Raw genomic sequence first — 13,027 nt, 5'->3', positions numbered from 1 at the left:
GAGAACTTTCTTTGAACTCCCTTCAAAGAATCGACTGAACTCCCTTCAGTAAATGTCTGTACCAAGCTTTAGCTGCTCCTCTTCAAAAGCCCAAGTAGATCACCAGCTTCTTCTCCACACTTATCTCTGCACCACAAAGAAAAGTCCAAGAAACAAGATCTACAATATCTAGGGTTTTTTTCTCCAAGAGTTAGTTCCTCTGTTTAGCACAATGATCTATATATAGAAATGACATAATCAAGTGACAACAGCTTGTCACTTGTGGACTGCCAGCTGGAAAAGATCATTATTATTTTAAGTAACAACTAACCTGTCAAAACAATGTTAACCCTTTAATATTGAGATAAGACAGATCGAAACCTAGACAAAACAAGATGCATAATTTTTGACAACAAACAGCAAGAACTAAAAATTAACATTATCAGTATCAAATGAGGAGAGTGAAGCAGTATATATAGGCAGCTGAATACGAGTGGCCTTGAAAGATATTTTCAGCTGAGATGGATTAGTTAGTTAAAACTGGAAACTAATATGACATAACTGACTTTCTGTTGCTAATCATTTATAGGAACTATACCACATAGTAAAAGAAACCTGGAATTAATTAGGCAGTGTATAGATAATTCGAATTATTTAGAAAATAATAGAAATACAGTGGCACTACGGATGAAACTTTTACATGTACATATTTATAGTGTTGGCAAAAGTGTATTGATAAAAGTAGCACAACTTTAACCAACGATCTTTTGGATCGGCCACAAGCACAGCGATATAGTCTGTCTGTGAAGGTTATCTTAATTAGTGACATAACTGACTTTAACGCCCTTCAACTATGGAGATGGTAGCTTCATCCACAGAGCATGTACTAAGCATTTGCTGTCTTTGTGAGCTTCGAACAGTTAAGACAGGTTGTTTGGGGTTGGGACAATGAGTTTCATTACTTAGCATAAAAACTACTTCTGGCATGGTGGGTCTATCTTCGGCATGGTCCTGTACGCACAAAAGCCCAACATGTATGCATCTCATTACTTCTGATGAACTACATAAGTCTCCCAATATTGCTTCATCTACCAATTCCATTGCCCTGCATTCACTCCATAATTGCCATGCCTATACACATATATATAGATGTATATTTTATATTTATCTTCATAAGGATAATATATATATATATATATATATTATATGTGTGTGTGTGTGTGTCATATATTTTGAAGATTTAATGGGGAAAAAAGAATGAACTCACATAAGAAACAAGGCTTAGGTGGTGCTCATCATAATAGAAGCTTGTGTTCCTTCTACCACTAATTATTTCCAATATCAAGATACCAAAGCTGAAGACATCAGATTTTTCAGAAAATACACCACTCATAGCATATTCTGGAGACATATACCCTCTGCACTTGATTAAAACAAAAATATATTAATCACGATTCATTAAAAGTTGTACTAAACTAAAAAATTTCTTGTATTACTTACAATGTTCCGACAACCCTGAGAGTATTTGCTTCATCTAACCGTCCTTGGAAAATGCGTGCGAGTCCAAAATCTGATATTTTTGGGTTCATATCCTCATCCAAGAGAATATTGCTGACTTTCAGATCACGGTGTATTATCCTTAAAAAAGAATCGCGATGGAGATATACGAGACCTCGAGCAACACAATGAATGATGTTAAAGCGTGCACCCCACTGAAGTTGTTCTCTTTTTCTTGCATCTGATGATAATAACCAACTAAATCAAAATCCATTGTAGTGATGTATATTTTGAGAGTGAATGCTAATCTGCTTCATTTCATCAAAAATTCTACTAGAGCTTTATAGGAGGAGAAAAGTTTAGTGAGATTTAGCAGTGTATTATAGAACAAGAGACATTTGGCTAAGAAAAACAAACCAAAAATAAAAGTATCCAAACTCTTGTTGGGCATGAACTCATAGATTAGCAATTTCTCCTCATTCTCAATGCAGCAACCCATGAGCCGAACAAGGTTTCGGTGTTGGAGCTTTGAGATTAGTATGGTTTCATTCTTGAACTCTTCAATTCCTTGTCCTGAGCTACTTGAGAGTCTTTTCACTGCGATTTCCCGTCCATCTTGTAATTTTCCCTACAATTTTTTCATATACTATTCTGTCCATCAATCATGTTTTTCACTAAAATGATTAATTGCAAAAATGCATTTGTTTATCTCATTATAAAATTAAGAGGCAAGTAATGACCTTATATACAGGGCCAAATCCTCCTTCCCCGAGTTTGTTTGATATGCTGAAGTGGTTGGTAGCAGCAAAAATGCTACTAAAGTCAAAAAAAGGGAGCTGGGGTTCTTGCAGCTGAGTCGAAAATTGAAGAACGTTTCTTGGACTGTCTGGGGGCTTAACCATACTGATCAAGTGATTTGTGGTCACCTTACTTTTGTTTACTGTGTATTTTCAAGTCAGAAATCAATCCTAGATATGAGAACAATTGAAATTGGTGGAAGTGTAAGGCAGTATTCTCGTTATAATTACCATTTTTATTAGCTCTCCTTCTCCAAAAATAAATTAGTACTATGATGCACAACAATATTGCACCAGCAGAAATAGTTGCAAGGCTAATAAGTTTCTTCTTACTTATCTGTCCTTCATCTGAAAAGAAAATTTAAAAGATCATAAACAAAGTAGATAAGTATGAGAAAAGAAAAAGAAATACACACATTTTTACTGAAGAATTAATTTTGTAAATTTATCTACATTCTCACCAAGTTCTGCATTTGCAAGGCGAAGAAAAAAATCTTGTCCACCAGAGGAAAACTCCTGAATATCAAGCAGAGGACTTTTAGTCGACCAAATCAAACACCCTATTCCGTTAGCATAGGCATAAGCTAAGCAAGAACAATTATTCAGGCACCATAGTCGGCAATCATCAACACCCTCAACGTCCAAATATTCATAAAAATCTGGCAGTTTTGTCATTCCCATCTTAACAAAAACGTCAGTTTTTCCTCCTTGTGACAATGAAGAGGTTGCGTTTTGATGGCATAGTAATTTACTACGCCTCACACACCCTCCTGCCCAGTTTCCCTGGCTCCACTCCTCGTATGATTTTGGTTCAAATCCTTTCAAACACTTGCAAATAGGAGATTCTGATATTTTGCATACCCCAAAAGGTCCACAAACCCCATAAACGCCACAGCCATTTTCTGGTATTTGCCATGTAGTTTCCCAAACATTGCTTCCACTCTGTTTCACTACAGATGTCAACACACCATGCGATGAAAGGAAAATCTTCAAGACAGCTGAGCCATTGTATCGGTCCACAAAATGCAAATAAGTTGTTCCCATATCAAGATCTTCCACGAGATGACAGTCACTTTTGTATGATGAATCCATGTCAGGTGAACCAACGAACTTGGATTTATCCCAAGGTCCACTTCTCCAGTAGGGAGTTGATCCATTAATCAAGATGAAGGTTTGGGGTGGAGCCTGTTGGACAACTTTATAAGAGTAATTCCCAAGTGATGGATCACTGTCACTTCTCCACGAGGTCAAGCCAAAATTCTCTCCTGTTTTAACATTAAAGCCCAGCACTGATCCAGGTAAGAATGTATTCCCGGGATGTTTTAAGCTCTCCCAAAGCTTTTCTCCGGATATGCCATCTCTGAGGACCAAGTTTCCATTATCTAAGAGAAGAGCAACAGAACTACCATTTGAAGGGACGACAACATTGGTTGACCAGACAGAGTTGAGTTTTCCATCCAAAAGCTCTAAGTTTCCATTACTGGCAATGTTTAGAGTTGCAGAAGTGTCTGAAGCTGCGAGCGGATTCTCTCTGTTAGCCACCCATACAACTCTAACTGGAGAGATTCCCTTGTACCACATGCCCACATATTGATTTCTAGACTTATCACTAGGACTGAAAAATCCTAACTCGAATTTTTGGCTGGGGGATATTAGAGTTTGTCTTTGAGATAATGAGTCTGATTGAGTTATGTTAGAAATTGCATAGGAAAACTGTAATGGAATCGAGTAGAAGAGTAAGAATAATATACGAAAAACTAGACCAATCTGGTCTTTATTGTTCGCTTCCATATGGCCTCTCAAGAACAGAAAGAGTGTATGAGATCTATCAAGTACTAGAAAAGTAAGTTGTGAATTAATGTTTAAAAACAGAGTTTTTAAGACTTTTACTTTAAAACCAAGTCCATAAGGCATAATCTATTTAAATTTCTTCTGTGGTTGAAATTTTCAATACCTGTTCCGTTCCTTATCATATCTGTCATCATTTGGTGCTGTTATTTTTTTTTATGCATGGGATTGAGACGCTAGACTTTGTTACACTAGTGACGAACAAAACAAACCAAGTCATCCTGCACTGCTTCAAAATTCCTTTCCACTTGGCATTTTTATAATTGTGGTCTTTTAGGAATTCTTAGATTTGATATGGAAAATTGATAAATATTATAAGAGCAATACTTTCATGAAATTATAAGAAAAAAAATCACATATAATTTGTGTACGCCCTGATTTTCCCACGAGCTGATTAGCGAGCTGAGATACAGCCCAATCATGACTACCACGTGAACATCGCCAAGACCGGAGCTGCCATCGTAAGGTCCTACCTCCTTAGCTCGAGATAACTTAAGGGTTCACCTAGATTGCTTAAGGACTGAGCCTGGGCTCTGAGGACCACAGGTCGAGGGAAGCATCCAACTCGTGGTACGAGCTGGAACTGGAGGTTATGACTTCTTATAAAGTCAGTCACGCAAGATAAACGTGCATATATCAGACATCACGTGTCTGATATATTCCTGACTTCTCGGACACGCAGCAGGAAAGTGCATATTCAGACATCCACGACTGGTTTGGGCCGTGCGGCCCATTATCCCCTTACCTATCGATTTGACCACACTTATGTGTTAGATTTAGGAATTAATCATGAATGTCACAGAGTTGACATGATAGGTAAGAAGGTCACGGGATGACCTTCTTACTAACTCCCAGGTGCCTTCCCCTATATATATGGGGACCCTGGGAATTGTAAGGGGTTGGATTCTCGATTGTAAGAAATACCCTGTAATCAAATACCCAGTATATAGCAATAATACTGATTAGTGGAGTAGAATGATTTTAACCTTTGAACCACTTAAAAAACGTGTTCTGAGTCACCATTTCATTCTCTAAGATCATTTATCTATTTCGGTTCAACCTAAGCACTAATCCCTTTCTCTTCTTTTTCTTAATTACCTGTTGGCGAAGAACCGCGTCAACAGTTTGGTGCTTTCATTGAGAGCAAGTTCGATTAGTGTTGTCACAAGCATCCAACTATGGTGACTACTCGATCCAGGCATGGTAACGAGACGAAACAGCATGATGGGCAGGAGGCTCATCATACTGCCATTCCTCGTGAGCAAATTCCTGAAGTTCAACAGCGGCTCGACAAATAGCCGGCGGGCCAAGACGACACTGGAAGTTCGGTGCCCCGGCCACCTAATCCGAACCCATGCTATTACACTGCGGTGGAGATGGAGAATGCTCAGTTGAGGAGCCAGCTAGCAATAGCCAATCAGCAGATCAAGGATGTGCTGGCCCGACTACCCCCTCTCACAACCGACGTTAACGTCGGAGAGAGGCAAGGCGAGGCTCCTAAGTCTCGCCGGGGTAATCGGTCCAGGCATAGCCGCTCGGACAGACTTCCTACAGCCAACTCCACTCCCTCGTCGCACCGTCGAGAAGCAAACTTCGAAGGGATGCCTAGAGCCGAACAACAGCAGTACAGCCGTTCGGTCAGAACATCAACTCCTAGCTCCCAACCAGCCTCGAGTGCGCCCAGGAGAGCTCGGGGAAATTCCAGAAGGAGGTCCGGGGGGGGCTCACAGCATCAGCTCGCCCCCAATAACCGTCCTGCGCCTCGTCCAGACCGCCAGGCACGGGACCTGCAGGTTGGCAGGGTCGAAAGGCCCCCACCTAATTTGATCTGTCCTGACGGAACTACATAAGCTCGAAAACGATCATAAATATCATAGAAATCAGAACGACATTTCATTAGAAAAACCCAAAAAAATCGAGTGTGATCATAAAAAAAAGAGACATAATATCTAGACCCTCCTTTTGTAGCAATAAGAGAGGGTCCCCACACATCAGAATGAACTAAGTCAAAAGGTGCAACAGAACATGAAGTACTTTTACTGAAAGGTAAAGCAGAAAATTTTGCAAGTTTATAACCACTACAATCAGAAATATCATAAACTTGCAAATCTCCTAAGGTTCTTGTAGAAGCTAAGAATCTTAAACGGGAAGTTGAAACATGACCAAGGCGAGAGTGCCATAAATAAAAACTAGATGATGATGGAGACAAACGAAAGGAAGACAGATCAACACTAGGAGCTGTAAATACTGGTAATTTCATCTCATCCAAAACATATAAACCCCCCCGCCTACGGCCGGTCCCAATCAGCTTCTAAGACTACTGATCTTGCACGTGACAAGAGGTAGAAGAAAAAGACACTGAGTAACCAGAATCACACAATTGACCAACAGATACAAGGTTTAGTGAAAGCTTAGGAATATGGTAAACATTAGGAAGTGATAAATGATGACTGACAACAGAACCAACACCTGCTAATGACATAGGAGTACCATCAGCAGTCATGACAGGCACAGATGATGCAGGACACAAAGAAACAAAAGATTTCGAATGTGGAGACATATGGTGCGAGGCTCTAGAATCTAAAATCCATGTAGAGGATGTCATACCTGAAGTGCTAGTAGGGGGCTGACCTATCGAAGAAGAGGCGGACATGGCATGTGGCTGCATGGTTAGAAACTTCTTAAACTGTTCTGAGAGGGCAGAAAGAGCAGGATTAGAAGATGAGGCCCCAAAATCATACAAGTCAGATGGAGGTACAGTAGCAGCAACATTAAATTGCGAAGGACGGTATGGTCGAGGTTGTGAGTGGTTGCCAAACTGTGGTTGGCTACCATAATGAGGCGGTTGATTACCGAATTGAGGTATGAGTTGATGTCTTTGTTGCGAAGGTGCACGATTTACTAATTTAGGACACTGAGCCTTCCAGTGACCTTTTTGTTTGCAGAAGCTACATTCATCAACTCCAACCTTTGTGTGAGGTTTATTCTCATGGTGAGTAAAGTGTCAAGGAGGAACTACCAAAACAGAGGGACTAGGTGCTGGGAGGATGCCTTTTCTTGCTTGAGACTTAAGACGAATTTCATCTGCCAACAGTTCACTGACTACTGAATCAACCGAAGGAAGTGGAGAACGATGCAAAATAGAGCCACGGAGTCCCTCAAAGTCATCACGAAGTGCCATAAAAAATTGAACCAATCGTTGCTCCTCCCTATGAGCAATATGTGGTGCGAAAGCTCCTAACTCTGCAGATTTAGTAAGGGCCAATTGATCCTATAGATCTGTCATAACTGAATACTCATATCTTTCTGTTCAAGAGCTCTAATATCTTATTTTAATTGATATTGCTTTGCAAAGTTAGACTGAGTATACAGCCTTGCAAGATGGTCCCAAACTTCCTTCGCTGTTTCATACTTGGCTAGTTGGGTACCTATGGAGTGTTCTATAGAGTTGTTTATCCAAGTAATAATTTTTGAATTATCCACTTCCCAATTATCTAGCAAAGTTGCATAATCCGCTTTGTCATTTGTTGGTTTAACTAAAGTTCCAGAAACATAACCCCACATCTTTTTCCCTTTCAAATTTTTTTTCATCACATAGTTCCAATAAGAATAATTATTTCCATCTAACCTCACACTAATGGATTGAAGGGAATCATCTCTATTACTTGCCATTTCAGAAACAAAAAACAAATTTCCAAATGCTATCTCAGACAAAAGCTCCCAAATTCTGCAATCTGACGAAACCCTAAAATTTCAGAACGAACACGAAAATCACATACCAAGTTACTGCAAAGATGCTCCGACCTAGTTTGCTGCAATACGAAGAAGACCCAAGCCGCCAAAAAAAAAATTCAGGCCTCCGCCCCGAACCCCGGGCAGGTGGCGCGCTGCCCCCCCTGCAACCCCCTAACTAACTCACCTAGTTTTCTCGATCCGCAAAAGCTATGGTTACACTTAAGAAATTCAATTCCATAAACCCTTCTCTGATACCATGATAATTATGCAAAGACACAATCCATAAAACTAAAATGAAGATAGCAAAAAGATGAAGAGAGAAAAATGAGGCTAGAGTGTATTGCAAAATAGAGATAAAATTATTCTAGGTTACAAAACTAATAAGCCCAAGCCTTTTATATAAGACAAAAGATATAAAATAACAATAATTAAAAAAATACTAAAATACCTTCAAATAATAACTCTAACATTAAGATGTTGCATAGATAGAAGGGTTTTCGTGAAGAATCCCTACCATCCCTACCATTCATTAACTTCAAAATAATTATTGGTAAAGGCTATAAAAAAAGTAAACATCATCTTGGAGAAACATTGATAAGGTGAAACAATTACTTGAAAATAAGGTAGGCAAAAGTTGTACCATTACAGAGTACCATGAAGGGAACGAGTACCAAAAGTCTCATTTCTACAAAAAAAAAAAAGAAAAAAAGTCTTAACGCCCTTCCATCATTGAGACCGTGGCATCATTGACAGAGCTTGTAGTAGGCTTTTGCGAACTGGGAGAGTTGTGAAAAGTAAAGATAGGCCGAATGGGTTGGGGACGATTTGTTTCATTGCCAAGCATTAAAACTACATCTGCCATGCTTGGTCTATCTGTGGTGTGATCTTGTACGCATAACAGCCCAACATGTATGCATCTTATTGCTTCTAATTCAACATATGAGCCGCCCATTGCATCATCTACAAACTCTACTCCTCTGCCTTCACTCCATAATTGCCATGCCTGCAGGAATTCATATCATTCATAATGGAATTAAACATATAAATGAGTATGCATTAAGTCAAAGAGAGAAATATAATCCGAACTCACGTAAGCAACAAGGCTAAGGTTCTGTTCATAATAATGGAAGTTAGAGTTCTTCTTGCCGCTCACTATCTCTAAGATCAAGACACCAAAGCTAAAAACATCTGATTTTTCTGAAAACACTCCACCCATGGCATATTCAGGAGACATGTAGCCTCTGTACTTAATTGCAACATCAAACCATTAGTGCTTGTTAGTCATAACTCACAACCATAGTTGTTTATTAACACTAAAAATTAATTCACATTAAAGTGAACACATGCTTCATAAGAATGAAATGCTTACAAAGTTCCAACAACCCTTTGGGTACTGTTTGCCAGATCTATTGTTTCTTGGAAAATGCGAGCCAATCCGAAATCTGATATTTTAGGGTTCATCTTCTCATCCAAAAGAATGTTGCTGGCCTTTAAATCTCTATGTATCACTCTTAAAGAAGAGTCACGATGGAGATATAAAAGACCTCTAGCAACTCCAAGTATGATGTTCATTCGTGCATCCCAATTCAGCTGTTCTCTACCTCTTGGATCTAGTTCATGCACCCAGTAAGACTGTGAGGTTAATTTTCTAGTTGTACTGCATGTGCTATATACAGTAAATTGTATATATCTTTCGTTTTGTAAATTAGTTTGAAAAATAAAACCAGTTTTAATACCTCTTTTTTTTTTAAAAAAAAAAACAATAAAAAAGTTCCCTTTGAAAACTTTCAAAGAAAAATTCCAATATTGGTCAGAATAGCAAGTATAGGACGAAATTGTGCTTTTAGTAAAACCAATACCAAATATGTAATTGTCCAAACTTTTGTTGGGCATTAACTCATAAACTAGTAATCTCTCTTCTTTCTCAATGCAGCAACCCAAAAGCCTAACAAGATTTCTGTGTTGAAGTTTTGAGATCAATATCAACTCATTCTTGAACTCTTCTGTGCCTTGCCCTGAGCTACTAGAAAGTCTTTTTACTGCTATTTCCTTCCCATCCTGCAATTTCCCCTGAATATAGAACTCAAATTTGTGAGTGAATGGATATTTTAGTAGTGAATATTCATTAGTTTATACTAAAGAAAAACTGCAACAACCTTATAAACAGAACCAAATCCTCCTTGCCCAAGCTTGTTTGTTGAACTGAAGTTGTTTGTCACATGTAAAATGGTCCCGAAGTCAAAACTAGGAAGGTCGGAGGGTTCATGTTGTTTTGAGAATTGAACATCTTTTAAACTGTCACTTAACTGTATCAAATCAGTGTGCTCCGTGATCTTCTTATTGTTCCCTGGTTTTTTAAATTTATCTTTTGTGTCAGTAATCATACTTGGTTTTAAGACTACCTAGAAATCAACTAAATTATGTCATTATCCATTTTATTAACTGGATTTGAAAGAAAATTGGCAACGAATATGCATATGCATACTCAAGTAGCGTGAGTATTTCAGCATAAAGAACATGGTACTATAAAGTGATTATCATGAAGTGATTGTGTTGAGAGAGATGCAATGAAAAATTCTTTCAATCTGAAACTTTTTTCTTACCCTCTTTCCTAGCTTTCCATCTTTGCAAACATAGTACTATAACAACTATAGTCCCAACACTAGAAAGAACTGCAAGGCTGATGATTATCTTCTTAACTTTATCTCCTCCAACTGAACAATTAATTAACACATTCAAATCAGCAAAGTCAGAGAAAAAAAAAAACAGTTCAAATTGTAGAATTTTCCAAGGTAACAACAGTGTTCTCACCTAGTTCTGAGTGAGCAAGGCGAAGGAAAAGGTCTTCACCACCGTATGAAAACCACTCGATATCAATAAGGTCTTGAGACCAGACCAAGCATCCTATATTATCCAAATATGAATAAGCTATGCAAGAACAATTATTCAGACACCATTTTTGACAGCTCTCCGTATCAGCAAAATCAAGCTCTACTGGCTCCACATATTCGTAAAAGTGGGGTAGTTTCACACTGCCTATCTTCCAAAATCCATCTTTTTTACCTCGCCGCGAATGAGCTAGGCCACTAGTATTTTTGTCGCAAAGTAATTGGCTGCGTCTCTCGCACCCTCTAGTCCAGTTTCCTTTGCTCCACTCTTCGAGCGATTTTGGTCCAAAACCTTTCATACACTTACAAACCGGAGATTCAAAGTCGTTGCATACCCCAAAAGGTCCACAGACTCCATATACATCGCACTGAGTCTTTGGTGCCTCCCAGTCTGTATACCAGCCACTGCCTTGATCTGTTGTTTTCCTAACAACTTTTAGAACACCTTCAGAAGTGAGCAACATATTTAGGAGTGTAGAGTTGTTGTAGTCCCAATTAAATAGAAAACTTGTCGTTCCTTGTTCTGTTTCTTCGACTAGATTGAATGAACTTCGATACAAGGTATTCATCTCTGGTATACCAACGAACTTGCCTTTAGCCCAGGGGCCACTTCTCCAGTGTGGTTTTGCCTTTGATCCGTTCATCCAAATTATAGCTTCTGGTGGTTTTTCTTTTGAAATTTCCGTAGTGAATTTTCCAACTGAAGGGTCATTGTTGCTTTTCCATGAAGTAAAGAAAAAATTCTCCCCCGTTTTGACATTAAAACCCATCTCTCCGCCTGGTATGAATGTGTCCCCGGGATGCTTAAAGCTCTCCCATAAGTGCTGTGTATCATCTTTGAGAATTAAATTTCCGTAATCGGAAAGAATTGCCATTGAACTACTATTGGATCGGACTTTGACATTGGTAGACCAAACAGAGTTGCGGTTTCTATCCAAGAGCTCAAGATTTCCATTGCTGCCAATGGTTAGACTTGGTGGAGAGTCTGCAACTGTAATGGGGCTGTCTCTGTTTGCCACCCATACAACTCTTCGGGGTGAGACTTGCTTATACCAGATTCCCACGTACTTGTTTGCAGTGTTATTGGGAGTAAAGAAGCCTAACTCAAAAACTTGGTTGGAGGAGACCAGAGTTTGGCCCTGAGATAAAGCTTGGGATGAAGTTATGTTATAAATTGCGGAGCAGCATTTAAATGAAACAAGGTGGAATAGTGCTCGAAAGAATAAAGCTATGGAATCTCTATCTTTTGCGCCCATTTGAGCACAAACAAAGAATTTAAGTAGAGACAAAGATGGCTTAATGATCTTTAGATCAGAAAATACTTACATAATAAGAATCATCTTCTTTTTTTTTCTTTTATAAAATAATAATGAAGAGGCTAAATTGAGCTAGCATTGCGATTTCCTGCTAATTATCTTCTTATTTTATAGTCGTTACCCTTGTCATCATTTATTTTATATACACCATTCAGCAAAGTAGTTAGAACTTTTCCATTTCAAAAAAAAAAAAAAAAAAGAAAGAAATTAGTTAGAACTTTCATATATATACTAAGTACAAAGGCATGTTTTTGATTAGTTTTATTTAGAAAATTTATTAATTAATTTTATTAAATTTGTATGATTATCGTATAAATTTTAAATAAAAAAAATAATATTATATATAAAAAATGATGTAAATTTATTAAAAAATATATTAATTTAAGATATTGTTTATGATTTTTTGAAAAAAAAATAATACGATCTTATTTTAGATTACAAACTATCATATTTAAGATACAAAATATTCATGATATTATTATTTAAATCACACATCAGAAGAAACTTACATCAATGATCGGAGAATAAACTTGTTTATTCTTGATATAAAATAAATATTATTCTAATTTCTTATTTAGTTACACAATCCTACTATTTGTACACACGACACGTATACATAATGTATTTATTATGTATTATATATTATTGTAATAATAATACTTTATAACATGTGAATTTATATTAATATAATTACTAAATATTTCTTCTAGCAAAATTTTATATAAATTAGAATTATATATTATATGTTATATATTATTATAATAATGATATCTTATTATATTTGAATTTATATTAATATAATTAATAAATATTTATTTTAATTTATATTAATATAATTAATAAATATTTATTTTTAATTAGTTTTAAAAGTATATTCTATTAAATATTTAGAATGTTTTATTAGAATAAACAAAATAATTATTGAAATTAAGAATTTATGTTATCTACTTACTTTTTTAGCGAAGAA

The 13,027-nt window shown here is 37.2% G+C and overlaps 1 protein-coding gene across 1 annotated transcript; it reads right to left on the bottom strand.

Moving 5' to 3' along the window:
- Positions 1 to 616: 616 nt before the first annotated feature.
- On the bottom strand, positions 617 to 12,114 carry LOC133793695 (uncharacterized). Its single transcript, XM_062230994.1, has 19 exons — positions 10,668 to 12,114; positions 10,460 to 10,570; positions 10,013 to 10,203; positions 9,716 to 9,926; positions 9,226 to 9,466; positions 8,947 to 9,097; positions 8,574 to 8,859; positions 8,099 to 8,144; positions 7,550 to 7,866; positions 7,141 to 7,364; positions 6,489 to 7,089; positions 6,064 to 6,359; positions 2,735 to 3,986; positions 2,505 to 2,621; positions 2,217 to 2,416; positions 1,894 to 2,104; positions 1,480 to 1,717; positions 1,247 to 1,397; positions 617 to 1,110 (listed from the first exon to the last, which is right to left on the bottom strand). Exons 1-19 carry the CDS (start codon positions 11,998 to 12,000, stop codon positions 817 to 819), a joined length of 6,471 nt encoding a protein of 2,156 aa, XP_062086978.1. The 5' UTR covers positions 12,001 to 12,114; the 3' UTR covers positions 617 to 816.
- Between the last annotated feature and the right edge of the window lie 913 nt (positions 12,115 to 13,027).

The sequence above is a fragment of the Humulus lupulus genome, chromosome 8 (genome assembly GCF_963169125.1).
Source record: "Humulus lupulus chromosome 8, drHumLupu1.1, whole genome shotgun sequence".
NCBI lineage: Eukaryota > Viridiplantae > Streptophyta > Magnoliopsida > Rosales > Cannabaceae > Humulus > Humulus lupulus.
This window is presented reverse-complemented; position numbering and strand designations above follow the sequence as displayed.

Excerpts from the sequence above, each read along its gene's own strand:
- LOC133793695 (XM_062230994.1), bottom strand. The coding sequence starts at position 12,000 with ATGGGCGCAAAAGATAGAGATTCCATAGCTTTATTCTTTCGAGCACTA. Across the intron at positions 9,927-10,012 it reads GATTTGGTTCTGTTTATAAG|GGGAAATTGCAGGATGGGAA; the intron begins GTTGTTGCAGTT and ends TTCTATATTCAG. Across the intron at positions 8,145-8,573 it reads GGTCTCAATGATGGAAGGGC|TTTTATGGATTGTGTCTTTG; the intron begins GTTAAGACTTTT and ends TCTTCATTTTAG.